A 13,547-nucleotide genomic window follows, 5' to 3' on the forward strand; every position below is an offset into this window, starting at 1 on the left:
GTTCAATTCAGATTGTGACAGTGTGGCTGAAACACCCTCCCGTGAGAACCCAGAGAAAACAAAGGAGACAAACTTACCAAGGGACACCAGGGAAACCATGGTGAGCCAGGGCAGGAAAGATGTCACGCCCTGACCAATTAAAGAAACCAGCTGGGGCCACTGCAGATCAAAGGCTGTCATGGCAAACCCAGCTGCCGGGGTTTGAGTCTTGAATAGGGAAGGCAGCATGGTCAATGACAAGAGAAAAAACCACGCTGAAAAATGGAAGAGAAGATAGCTGGGTCAGGCAGGCAGCAAATGAGAGTCTGCCATGATGGACCCAACTGGACAGAAAGGAAATTTAAAGGGACGCCAAGGGAACGTTTGGGGTTGGGATGAGAGAGATGGAGATGAGGCGAGAAGAAAGAAGATGGGAGAGATTGCAGAAAGAGAGAACGAAACCCAGGGCTTAGAGGAAAGTTCCAGTCCCCCAACTTACCTAGTGAGAGCCAGTGAAGAGTCTGCTCAGGCGGTGAGAGCCAGGATAGAAGTTGAGGAAACTGCTCTGTCAGTGAGTCCATTTCCCCAGGGGTGAAGGTAACCACTCTGGGAACCTGGAGGAGAATGAAGACACGATTGAGATTTTACCCCAGGAGGGGGTGAGTCCATCCCAACCCTGCAGGTAAAGGTGGAATTAGAATTAAGAAGTAGCTGTCTTGGGACCCATGCAGGGAAGAACGGGGCAGGCAGCCAAACTAAGAGGAGGACTCCAGTGAAGTGGTCCATAAGACTGAGACCAGCTTATCAACATCAGAGGCGAGTAACAACACACCCAGAACATCTGGTATGATTAGGGCAGGGTATGGGGATGGTGGAGCCCTATGAAGACAAGTCGACTTCTTGAGCCTATAACCAACCCTTTTGTCTCCCAAGAGTGTTTTGACACTTCTCTCTCAAACTTCAAAGATGTGGCAGGAGATTTTCCAAAGGATGAAACGCTACCATCTCAGCAGGGAGACAGCTCGGCTCCAGGCGGCATGCCATTGACCTCCTACACAGATGTTTCAATTTCTGTGGTTGGCAATGGAATTGAAAGACTGTAGAACTTACTGCAAATTGATTAATTCACTTGATTCTTGAAAAGAATGCCCCATGCTTAACTTAGGAATGTTCTTAAATACTTTGCTTAATCAGGGCCTGTCTTCGTTGTGTCCTGTATGCCTAGTTCCTAGCATATAAGGTAGATATTGCATCAAGCTGAAAAAAAATCTAACACAGCACTTACTAATCTTAGTTTCACTTAGTAAAAAAATTCTAACATTCTGATTGTAAAGAAACCCTTAAAAGTGCAAATTGAATATAAACAGAAGCAAAGTTGTTCTTCTGCCATGATGGACCCAACTGGACAGAAAGGAAATTTAAAGGGACGCCAAGGGAACGTGGGAACGCCTGCAGGTAACTTGGAACTATAACGAACTGCCCAGTTCATCTCAGTACCGCTGGAGCCAAAGGACAGTAGTTTATGTAATAGTTGGTCATATCACTACTGATCACGTCAACAGAATACCTGTGTAAAATGCTTATTCCAAAGTCCCAAATTCTTTCCTATGCTGCCTCATGTGCCAGAAACTGCAGTTGTTTCCTACAAATCTGTAAAAACCTGCAGTTTCCTCTGGTGGTGATTGTTGCTGAAGCAGCAAAACAAGAACTGGATATGCTTTCAAAAGGGAAAATATAGGGATTTGAATTTACTGTCAGAAAGGTCAACCCATGATCTGCTGCACATATGTAGTGTCTGTTTTCGTTGAATGCAGTAACTGACACAAAATGTTTAATTCCAGTGAAGCTGCAGCAGAGCTCCCAGTTTATCACACCAACATGCAGCTGAAGGATGGGCCCACACCAGAATATACAGGGCTATGGCTAGAGTTTCTTCAGCTTGACATTTGTCAGGAGCACAAATGAATCTAAGTCAGAGGTGTAACTGGCCTGGACCATGCCCTGAGAAGTGCTCCCTTCTCATTGCCCCACATCTAGAGGGAGACAGCCCCCACCCTCCCCCGCTCTGTTCTGGTGCACCTCCCATTAGGCAGTGCCTGGGACTTGTCCCCCATTTGCCCATCCATTCTTACACTACGTGTCAGATACCTGGTTAAGTAGCGCCCTTCCCCTCCCCCTTCCCCCCCCAAGTCTTTTGCTCCTCCAGCCACTCTCAGTTTCAGGGAAGAAGCGGTTACCTCCTTTTTTTTTTGTCTGACCGGCCAATTGTTTTCTCCTTCTGTAGAGGAATATATATATCTGTACACATATTTTCTGTTTATATCCCCATAGGACCTCAGCCTGCCGGCTGACGTCAAGGATGAGTCCCAACCAGAGGTCCGCACACCCATGTCCTCTCTTGCCATGACTTGATGTTTATGGGAGTAGAATTCAGTACCTGGGCATGTAGTTCCAGTTAGTCATTGTTCTCTGTCCTATGTTCTGGAGGGCTCCACCATCCCCTACACCCTCGCCTGGTGCACCAGGTCTACCATAATTTGATCATTTGTGCTTGCACCCCTTTTAGGGTCTTTACAGTACCTTTCCTCTGGAGTGCCCCTCTATTAGGGCCTTTACAGTATTTTATCCAGCCGTGCTCCTCAGGCTGCCGGCAGGATCGTCCTCTGTTCCTGGTGCTGCCACTTCACCAATCCTTTATCTAAGTCTTCTCTGGGGAGCTGCCTCTCTGCAGGAGCCTCCTGCTGGCTTTCCAGGTTGCTCTCAGGCTTTCCCACAGCATTGTTTGGGCTGGTTCCACTCCTTCCAGTCCTGCGCGCTCTCTCCCTAACAGCTCCAGGTTCCTCTTTATAGTGAAGTTTGAATTCCTGGGCCCTCCCCTCCAGAAACACCTGGGTAAGGAGGATTTCTGCCAAGCCTTTAGGGGCTGTGCGGCTGGAGCAGCTGATTCTATCTTTAATATGTGCTCCTTGGCTCCGTGTGGCCCTCTCTCTCTTTCACATACTGCTCTAAGCAAGGGTCCTCTTGTAAGTCACGCACAGTATGTCTAAAAGTAGAATGGAGGACGTCGCTAAATGCTTCTGACAGCTCAAGTTGTCTAGCCACCAATTAGTTGACACGGCGGGCCCCAACAAACTGTTGTGCCACTGGTTTTAAAAGTTTTTGTCTCTTCTTTGCACATTCAGAGTTTTTCATGCCTCCAGTAGGTCTTTAGTGCAAGTGATTATAGGTTATAGTGATTTGATGCTTGTTCAGGTTCCTCTTTAAAATGAGAATAGCAATCTAGTTCAGTTCCTAGTGTATGGATATGCACAAGCAGCACCATAATCAAAACTGGCCATCTCCACAGAAAACAAAGCTTGAAGGGACCCTGAAGAATGACTGTCCATTTCCCCTCATCTCCTCTTTGTAGATCTTTCCAGGTTAGGACTGAAGCATGTTGTAGTGGCACTGCTACTACCGATACTGCACTGGGTGTATGGACAAATAGAAATCTCAGTCTCTAGGGCTGTCAATTCCATGCCTGTTGAAAGCAAGAAATTAACTTCATAAATAAAATTAATTTGAGGGCTAGTAACTTAATTAGGCCTAGAATATATTAACAGTTTTCCAAGAGGTGTTTTTTGATATACATGTCATCATTAACTGTTGTTTTGGCATCAAGGAGGGAATTGTGATGATAAAACAGCTTCATCTTTAGTTCAAAGGTACCCTTTAACAATCTGATTGTCTCAACTGTGTTCTACTTTTAAGGGACTGCATGAAAGGAGATGAAACGGAGAACAAGAAGATTGGCTGCACTGTTAACCTGATGGTAAGAGTACTTTATTTTTCTCTTTTTCTTGACCTCTACCTCATGGTTCCACATACATTGTTTTGAGTCTGAAGTGAAAAAGATTAGAGGAGTTGCTATGCAGAGATGATAGTATGTCAGCATCCCAGAACTGAAAATGTAGAAGTCTTTTTCGTTGTGAATTTACAGTAGTGTATATTTAAGTGATTCCACAGAGACAGGAGGTGAGAGAGCACAGAATATTGAGCAAACTGGCTCTTAGCAAAGGATATTTTTACAAGCAGAGGCATTTATTTTCCCTTCATTCTGTGCTGGACATGCATCCCTCGCTTATACCTCCTTATCTCTGTATGTAGAGCTGGCTGAAATTATATACCAAGGATGGTGAGGGAAAGAATAACAAACACACATTTAAGGGTTTTCACTTCCTTCAACACATGCTTCCTTGCTCTCATATTTATAGAGAGAGTGTGATTCCAGTTCTTCTCAACTTTACACTGATGCCAAATTCCATGTACCCCCATTGATGTTAGTGGAATTACTTCTTGTTTTTGCAAGATTAAATGAAGATTTGGAGCTATTCTCTCATATCATCAATGCATTCTTTCTATAATATACACATAGCTTCTGGAACTAGGAGGTGAAGTGTCTTAGGGTTATCTTTTTAATGCTAACTTTCATGTTCTTTTACAGAACTTTTACAAATCTGAAATTAACAAGGAAGAGATGTATATTCGCTACATTCACAAGCTGTGTGACATGCACCTACAAGCTGAGAACTACACAGGTAGATAAGTTTGTTCTATGCAGGATTTATTATTGGAATCCAGGCCGGAGGAGTGGAGTCTCCCAGCATTTGTTTGTAATATCCATTGAATACTTTTCTAGGAAATATTTTGAAGTTTACTTACTGCAGTTGGCAGAGTAACAAGCTTTGCAGGAAAATGGCATGGGCATACAGAAGCACACTCATATTCCATAACCCACTTCATAATGGTTTACATTAACCTGCTCTGAAATGAGAGCTGATCCAGAAAGCATAGTTTTTTGTTGTTTTTTTTTTTAAGGAGAAATTTAAAATAATTAGATGTCCAACTAAGTTATCATGGTAGTTCTAAAGCATCCATCCCTCAAGGGTCAATTGTAGGATCTAATTCATAATTGTCCAGATTCCCTGTTTCTACCTGCCTTGAATCGCAGGCCTCAGTATTAGCATTTACACATGCCAGTACTTCATTGTGAGTATACAAGAGCACAGTAAACAGGAGGCTGGGATCCAGACCAAATGAACATCTGTTTCTCAGTGCACAGTGACTGAGTGCCAAAAGAACATAGCTTTTCATTGTTTCCTTTTTCAGCCTTTTGCCTAACAGTTCTCACACTTTCCTGAAAGACGAATAAAATTAAAGGGTAGATCCTGATATCTTCTAGAACTACTTTCCCCTCTTCTCTTTAGATAAAGCACCTTTAAAGCTGTTTTAACAGGCTTTGAGGGGTTTTCTTAAAAAGAAAGAGTGCCCAAGTAGTGTATGGCAAGCAATGCCTTTCACGTGGAGCTGCAGCCTTTGGACAGTTCCTGTTTGCTGGAAGAGCCCAACTAGTAAACTGCTCAGGTGAAAGAAAGAGCAGTGCTGATGTCTGCAGCCACATTTTCATGCCACCTTCTCTCAAACCTGCCTCAGGTAGCTTCAGCCGCATCTATATATGCATTCCATTTAAAAGTATTTTAAGGGAACTTTAGTTTTTCCTAGAGATTCCATAATTAAGATTACTTGTGCATCTCTTCTTCTCTGTGTGCATATTGTTATATCATTTTAATTATATACCATTTTCTCTCCAGCTAAAATGATAAATCAGTGCAATTTTTACATACCCTTAGAAGCATGTTTAGTATCTTCTGCTGTTCTCCACTTTTTTGCATACACCAGACAGAGTCCACAAAGCTACTTATAAAAACTATACTATAAAAGTTGGAAGAAAATAACTATGTGCTACAGTGAAATGATAAGTTATAAAAACATCTGAGTAGACTTCTGATTCATACCCCAGAATTTAAGTACTACCTCATCTAGTTACAAAAATAAATCTTTTATTTTAACAAATGCCTTTATAATACAATGTATAATTGCAGGAAGACTCTCCAGAGCATGAATTATAATGTTTTAATTCACTCTGTTGCCTGGAGGTCACATAGCTTTTGGTTTCATGTAAGGCAATAGGTGTGTATTAATTCCCCATCATTCATGCCCTCTTGTTTCATATCACTAATCAACTTGCTCTGATGGCTTCTAAGAAAGAGTCTGGTTTGTAACTAATGCAAGCAAGTGAAGAAGTTGATCTCCAGACAATAACTCAAGGAGGAAGAATGCTGAAGGGACTTTGTGGATGATGCTTCTGTGCTAATGTTCAGGATTGACAGAAGCCACAAGCATTGTTAATCATGTAACCTATCCAGGAGGTTTGTATAAGAGCTGGAGAAAAGTTTAAGGGCACACAAGGAAATGAATTATTAAATCAGCAGAAGCCTGATATGTTGGTATGTTTATACCTCAGTAGTAAGATACAAATCTATTTCAAACGTGCATATATCTTCATAACTTGATGATCTAGGAGTCAGAAAAATACTGCAGATGTGATAACGTGAACAACAGCAAAGAATCTCTTCCCTTCAGTCATCAAATGATCAGAGAAATGTAATGAATAGCAAAATTAGACAGCAGTTGCAAAAACCCATCCATACTCCCAGCTTAGCTGATAGGAGGGAATCCATAACCATTTTCCCCTGTGTACCCAAGACATGTTATCCCTGTTATGCAGAAGCATTTCATTTTTGATCCACTAACCAAGTGGCTTTCATCTCTCTGATTTGGCAGAGAGGAGTACCTGGTTTTCCTCCACTGTATTCATTACTAAGTTATTCTATATATACATTTTTCATCATAATTTGCTTAACACATCAAGTGCAAATCAAGCCTATCAGTTTTATTTATTTGTAGTAATTTACTCAGCGTTTCTTGATGATCTTCCAACAGAAGCTGCATTTACATTGCTTCTGTACTGTGAGCTGCTTCAGTGGGAAGACAGACCTCTGCGAGAGTTCCTGCACTACCCATCTCAGTCAGAGTGGCAGCGTAAGGAAGGACTGTGCCGGAAGATTATCCATTACTTCAACAAAGGGAAGGTATGCCAGTCACCACGCTTTTCCAGAAGCTTCCTTCCCTGTCCCTGACTTACTGATGGCCTCTTTGCCAATCACTTCTGTCAAGTAGTATGGGTATTAAAGGATTTTATGTGACCAGTTTTCTTTCAGCATTGTAACCTAGGCAGAAGGGAAAGAGTAGCTGAACAAAGGGATGAAGGAGGCTATGCATAAAACTCACTAGTAGTTTAGGAAGCCTGCAGGAAAGAGGCCAACAAATTTTTGTGTCTTCAAAACAGCTCCTGAATCAGCTGGAGTGATTGAGAACCTTGTGAAGGCCAGTTCCTCTGCATCTAAAAATGCCTTTTTAATTTTGTAAAAGACTCTAAAAATTTCTATTTACATGTTATGATTCATTTAAAGATTTGGCTGGTTCTGGGCTACAAGAATGACTGTGAATCTCAGTGGAATATAAGAGATTCAAGGGCACACACCTACTCCCAAGCCCTCCTGGACTGGTGGCACATGGCAGTGTGCAGTGGAGGGAGCCCCCTTCCCCAAGTCCCATGGCTCCCCACCTCAACTGGGCAGTTTGTCCCAGCCCCAATCCCTCCCTCACTGTGGGGGTGTTTTTCTGTGCCCCCCTCCACATCTCTTCCCTCCCCACTCCGCCTACCATAACACACTTACCAGTGGGAGGCAGCTCTGTCCAGCATCCTCAAGGACTTCTGCCTCTGTAGTCTGTGGCCGAATCTCTGAATCAGTGCCGAATCTTCGTATCTGAATTGGCCAAATGGAATCGGGCCAATGATTCAAATCACCAAATCAAATCACTGACCCTCCAAATCGGCCTAATACAAATTGAATACTTGCCACTTTGCACAGGCCTAATTCCTAGGTCTTAGAACCTTATAGAGAGACTAATGGAATTCTTTGAGTGTTTAAGGTTTTGTTCTTTAACCAGTAAGTAACAACATGTCACAGCTGATGCAGGACCTATACTTTGGCAAAGACATATACCCTAGATCTCTTAAAAAGGAAAAAGCTGTCTTCTGTTTGTTTGGGGAAGGGGCATGCCATGTTTACAAAGAATATGTTAATTTAACAAGGATGTGCATAGTGTTCAGAATCTTGTTTGTATTTAGTAATATTGATTAATTCCCCTCTGTACAGCTTTACCTATTTTCAGGATTTAATAGACTATATCTCAAACATGCATCAAATGATTAACTTCAGCTCCTTTCTGAAGCTACCTAATTAAGCAACAAGAGTTCTGAGAACATAAAAAGAAGTTTAAAATGATGTCAAAATGGGATATTTGATATTTGGTTAAAGATCAGTATGCTAGATGTACTGTAAATTGTATGAGACAACATATCAACATTACTGCTGGTTCTTTTATTATTACTATGCTCCTAGTTTTCTTCCATGTGGATATATTCAGGCTTGTCTATGGATGTATGTCATCTTTATCTTAAACAGCAAGGGCAAAATTCTGCTTTGCCTGCTTATGTATCTAAGTCCCAGCCACATTTTATTCTGTTTATGCATATGTCATTCAAGATTTCACCCTGCATATAGTGCATAAATTCTATGTAAAGCTGTAAAGCAGCAGGGGGAGGAGAGCAGAGGACTGCCTTCCCACAATTTAGGCCATTAGCCAGGTTGCAGCCCCCAACAGCCTGAAGGGTTATGAAATTCCATTTCTGTAGACCTGTTTGGAGAATCAGCCTTGTTATACTGTTAAGAGATCTACAGTTGTTAAGCTCAGGAGAGCAGAAAATGCAGGGGAAATGTAAAGGAAACTGATAAAGACAGGCATAATATCCTGCATCAAGTAGTGTAGAGATTCTTTTTTTAATGAAAGTGAATGAAAATCTTTTCTACACTCATTACTATTAATTTTCTAGTTACTGTACAATCTTAGGATCAGATTCTGATGTTCATGTTTACATTGATATTGCTCGCAGTATAGTATTCTCCTGTTTACAGCTGAAATAGCTATCTATTGCTGTCATTAGTCCAGTAGCACAACAGACCCCAAGCAAGACTGGGGCCCTATTGTACTAGACTGTGTGTGTAAACATAGTAAGAAACAATCTTCTCCCAAAAGACTTGTGGCATAAGTACACAGGAAGCACTATCAGCATACAAAGCTTTTATCCTCCTGGCTTTTCCCAACAGTTTAAAGAAATAAGAAAGCAATCTCTCTTTCTCTCTCTTCCCCTTTCTTAATACATACCAGTGGGAGTAAGAACTTGAAGTTAGTAACATCTGTGTCTAAGAGAAAGCTTGAATATTGTGTAAACATCTTAGTTAAGGAAATTTAAATGAAAGATATGTATTTTGAATTAAATTCTGAATGTACTAAGGTCAGGAGTCATTCGTCTTTTTTGGAAATAAGTTCAGTAATATCACTGTAATTCCTGTGAAAATTTTCCCTGCATTCAAGACTCATTCCCATTGGTAGACAGGTTCAGTGCTTCACTGGAAAGTAGCAGTCATGGTGTTACATAACTTACCAATTGTTTAAAATGACAAGCAAGACTTTGAGGGGGATAAGGCAAGATGCCATGTTTATTGATTAGAATACTCAAAAGGGTGCTCATTCATTCACACACACTTGGTGTTCGGATATTATAGTTACCAAAGTCCGTTGCTCATAGGTGGCCAGCCTAAGAGTACGAGATGAAGAGCGAGGCCTCATACAGACATGCGTCTCTGCTCCAGTGAAGTATGCGGTGTTACCCAACCTCCTGCTGCTAAGTCCTCTCCCCTTTATAGAGGGTATCAAATTGGTATTGAGTGAACGGTTCTACCTTTCTTTTCTTGGTGCCTTCTTTGATTGAACCCCAGTAATCTTCCACTCTGGCAAATAGATGAGTTTACTTGGCAACATTCTGAGCATTGTCCTTCAGAGCATCTGGCATATCTCAGAGCCTCCTGGTTATCTCTTTTCTTCTTGCTGTGTCTGTTACAAGCTGTATCTTCAGCCTATCCTTCGAATTCTTTTGTCTTTTGGTAACCTGTTTGTCTGTGCATCGTTTTTTCAGTATTTTCTATTCACTTCACACTCATTCATCTATACATGCAAACTATAGTCTTACAAAGTAATTGTTATTCATCATTTATACTCTATAATAACTATCTCAAATTGCTACAATGGGAGGTCATGATAAGGGAGGGAGGAGTCATATAGTTGCAGGATTGAGTTATATTCTTTATTCCATGGGATTTTATTCAAGAGAGCAGAGTAGCTATGTAGAGGTTTTCTTGCATATCTGGTAGGTATTGTGTCTCTCTTTGGCTAACTATACTTGATCCTGCTTCAGCGATATTATGAAGTCCTTTCCAGCCCGATATTTGTATGATTCCATAATTCCAATTATCCAATCTGATTAATTTTTTATCAAGAAAAGTGATATAAAACCCCTGACTACATAGGTTTCTGTTAGCACCAGGTTGCTAATGTATATCACAAACTTTCTGTCTGTGATTTGAATATCTTGAGTAGATATCCATACGAATCCTAAGGCAAGATCCCATGGCATTGCATTTTAGGTTTCTTTGCTCTTTGGTTTTAATCTCTAATGAATACTAATGTATTTCCCTTTTCTTAAATATTAAGTGCTTTAGTTATGGATGAGAATTCTGCTATTTCTGAGTCTAGTTTACTTTTGCAGAGCTGGGAGTTTGGAATCCCCTTGTGCAGAGAGCTAGCCATTCAGTATGAAAATCTTTATGATTATCAGAGCCTCAGCTGGATTCGGGTAAGTGAAATCAGCCCCTTTCCCTCTAAGCTCTTTATCCTTTCCCTAGTGAATACTGCTGCATTGGCAAAGGATTCTGAATTTAAAACCCCCAAGATACTACTTCTCTCACAGCTAACCTTACTCCTTTCTGAGAGCAGAAACAGACATAGCAGTTGTGCCGGCATCAAAAGGGTACATGACCTCTGATGCATGTTCCCAACTGAGTCAGTTTTTTTCTAGTCTTTTTTTTTTTTTTTTGAGACCTAATGCTTAATGCCTCCTTTTTTAGAAAGGTTAATATACCACTTTTTCATAGTTTCCATGAAACTAACTATGAAACCATATATCCTCGCACATACTTACACCTTTTCTCCCAGAATCAGCAAGGGAAAATTGGGGTGCACATTATATGCAAGGAAAAGGGCTCCCACACGTTGAAAAATTTCATGGTGGAGCAGATGTGTAGAGCACTGGCAGCATTAATTGTTACAGCTCTGGGTTTGACCCAAGACATGGCCCTGGACCCAGCATGCTAGGTCCAACCCCAGACACTGGCTCTGGAGCCACATACCAAGTTAGACCCAGCATGCAGCTCTAGAGCCAACTTGCAGCCCTGGACACGGTGCTTGGAGTCAGTAAATGGGGTCAGATCTATTGCTTGCCTGACCAGACCCTGGTGTGCAGCCACCCAGCCACAGCACATGAGCTCTGGAGACCCCAGACCTCAGATTCTTACCTGTACTCCAAGGTAACGCTTTTTTTCTTCTTGAAGTCTTCCAAAATAGGATGTGTTATATTCTGAAGTATGTTATATGCAAGAAAATACGGTATTCAAGAGCTAAAACCAGCATCTTAACTCAGAGTTCTGTGGCTGAGACAAAGCTGCCTTGTGGACAATGGTCCTGAAAGCCCACTGTTGATATACATGTCAGCTTTATTGTCATGGTACTGACGGGTGGGAAATAGAAGAGGAGGCTGTAAAGCTCTCTTTCCTTCCTCCAAACTGTTTTTCATCCCTGTTATACTTCTGCATATCCAAAACTTCAAATGGTCTAGTCCAACTCCACTTCAGTCTTTTTCTTGTCCTTAAGTTACCTGCTGCAGACAGTGGAGCTGATATGATATTTTGGCCAGAAGGTGCTGCAGAAGCTACACTTTTGGAGAGAATCTGGTTAGATCAGGGAAATGGTAGTCAAGAGACCTAGGTTCAAACCTCAAGGTTAACAGTAATTAGCTGCAGTTACGTATTCAGATTGTACAAGTAAATTTTCTTCCATTGGGGGAAAATAGGATTCTCTCTGTTTTTGTCTCCAAAAATACAAAATGGGCTTGATTAAAATTAAATATTTCACTAAGATTTTGTTTAATTATTCAAATACTGTATAGTGCGTTGTAATCCTTTCATAAAAAGTACTATATTAATGCAAAATATTAAAAAGAGATACTATTGTGGTTTAAGATCCTGCAAGTGTAGCAAGAAATCTCATATTGCTCACCTTTTCTATCCACAGAAAATGGAAGCTACATATTTTGATAACATCATGGAACAGCAGCGCTTGGAACCTGAATTTTTCAGAGTTGGTTTTTATGGTCGGAAATTCCCCTTCTTCCTGCGGGTAAGCTAGTTTAATGCAAAGTGCAACATAGCAACCTGGTTTTGTTGGGGAGAGGAATGTTGTGGCATCAGTTTTTCTGTCTAATGTTAAAAAGAAGACTTGCTTGAAAAAGAACAACACTGATTAATCCAACTGGGAGGCATTTTGTGTCATTTCCACTGGGTTCTCTGCTGCCCTAGGGCTGTGTACTTTAATATTTCATGTTGCTTGTAACTCTCCGGAATAGTCAAGGATAGCTGCGTCAGCACCTAACGTTTGGGACACTTGAAGCTGGTTTGTGGTTTGCGTGCAAAGAGACTAAAAATAAACAGGCATGGAAAATTTTTAAACCCAGGAAGGTGACCATATTACATGCTGAGTGCTGTGAGGTGTGTGCAGTTTGTTATGTCAGTTTTGTACCTACAGCAAAGAAACAGATAGCTTGTTACATCTGCTTCTGTAAAGCCAATTTGCACGGTAAATTCAAGAAGTTGGACCACTGGGAATAGTTCTTGGTGAAAATAGATTTTCAAGTTCACAGAGTTGCAAACCCATATCAGAAGCCTGATATATGCAAATGTTACCTTGGAAAACCTGTTAGATTCAACTTAACTTCTTCACTAATCACACCACACTGTTGCAGCAACTCAGGCCTGTGTACTTATAGACTTACACCACTTCATATCACATGAAACTTACAAAAGCATTGAATAGGATACAGAGGCTAGTACTGGGCTGATGGACTTCCATTTACCTGTACATTAGAATTTTCAGATATATTCAATCACAGGTATAATAATTCACTAATATTGCTTCTTTTCTACTTGAAAAGGTATTGAGCCTGATTGTTTGCTGGTGTACATAAGATCATTTGAGTTTAATGTTGATTTTTAAGAAACAGGTATAACTCCTAATAGAGAAACAACCCTAAAAGTGGGGTGGAGCTCTGTAGGCTTGTCCATACTGATTGTATTACTCATTCAGAGGTGTGGAGTTTTGAGTAGATACAGCCCTATCCAACTGTGTTGACAAGCTAGCTTGTTACAAGCATTCAGGTTCTCTTAAAGGGAAAGTATAGTAAGAGATGGCCAGAAGCATAGGAGAAGAGGAGGGCAAAGTCTTATTACAGTATCCAGAGGAGAGCCACGCGCATGATCAGAGGTCAGGAAAACAGATCGTATGATGACAGGCTGAGAGCCATGGGACTATTTAGCCTGGAAAAGCGCAGGCTCAGGGGTGATCTGATGGCCACCTATAAGTTTATCAGGGGTGAACACCAGGATCTGGGGGAA

General features: G+C 41.2%; 1 protein-coding gene across 1 annotated transcript in view; it reads left to right on the forward strand.

Moving 5' to 3' along the window:
* DOCK3 (dedicator of cytokinesis 3) overlaps nucleotides 1-13,547 on the forward strand; it is a 551,204-nt gene that overhangs the window by 480,293 nt on the left and 57,364 nt on the right. Inside the window, exons 36-40 of the mRNA XM_019547385.1 lie at nucleotides 3,730-3,790; nucleotides 4,463-4,556; nucleotides 6,802-6,950; nucleotides 10,592-10,678; nucleotides 12,172-12,276. Coding sequence (XP_019402930.1) covers nucleotides 3,730-3,790; nucleotides 4,463-4,556; nucleotides 6,802-6,950; nucleotides 10,592-10,678; nucleotides 12,172-12,276 — 496 coding nt within the window. The remainder of the gene's footprint in view (nucleotides 1-3,729; nucleotides 3,791-4,462; nucleotides 4,557-6,801; nucleotides 6,951-10,591; nucleotides 10,679-12,171; nucleotides 12,277-13,547) is intronic.

The sequence above is a fragment of the Crocodylus porosus genome, unplaced genomic scaffold (genome assembly GCF_001723895.1).
Source record: "Crocodylus porosus isolate Cpor-Errol unplaced genomic scaffold, CroPor_comp1, whole genome shotgun sequence".
NCBI lineage: Eukaryota > Metazoa > Chordata > Crocodylia > Crocodylidae > Crocodylus > Crocodylus porosus.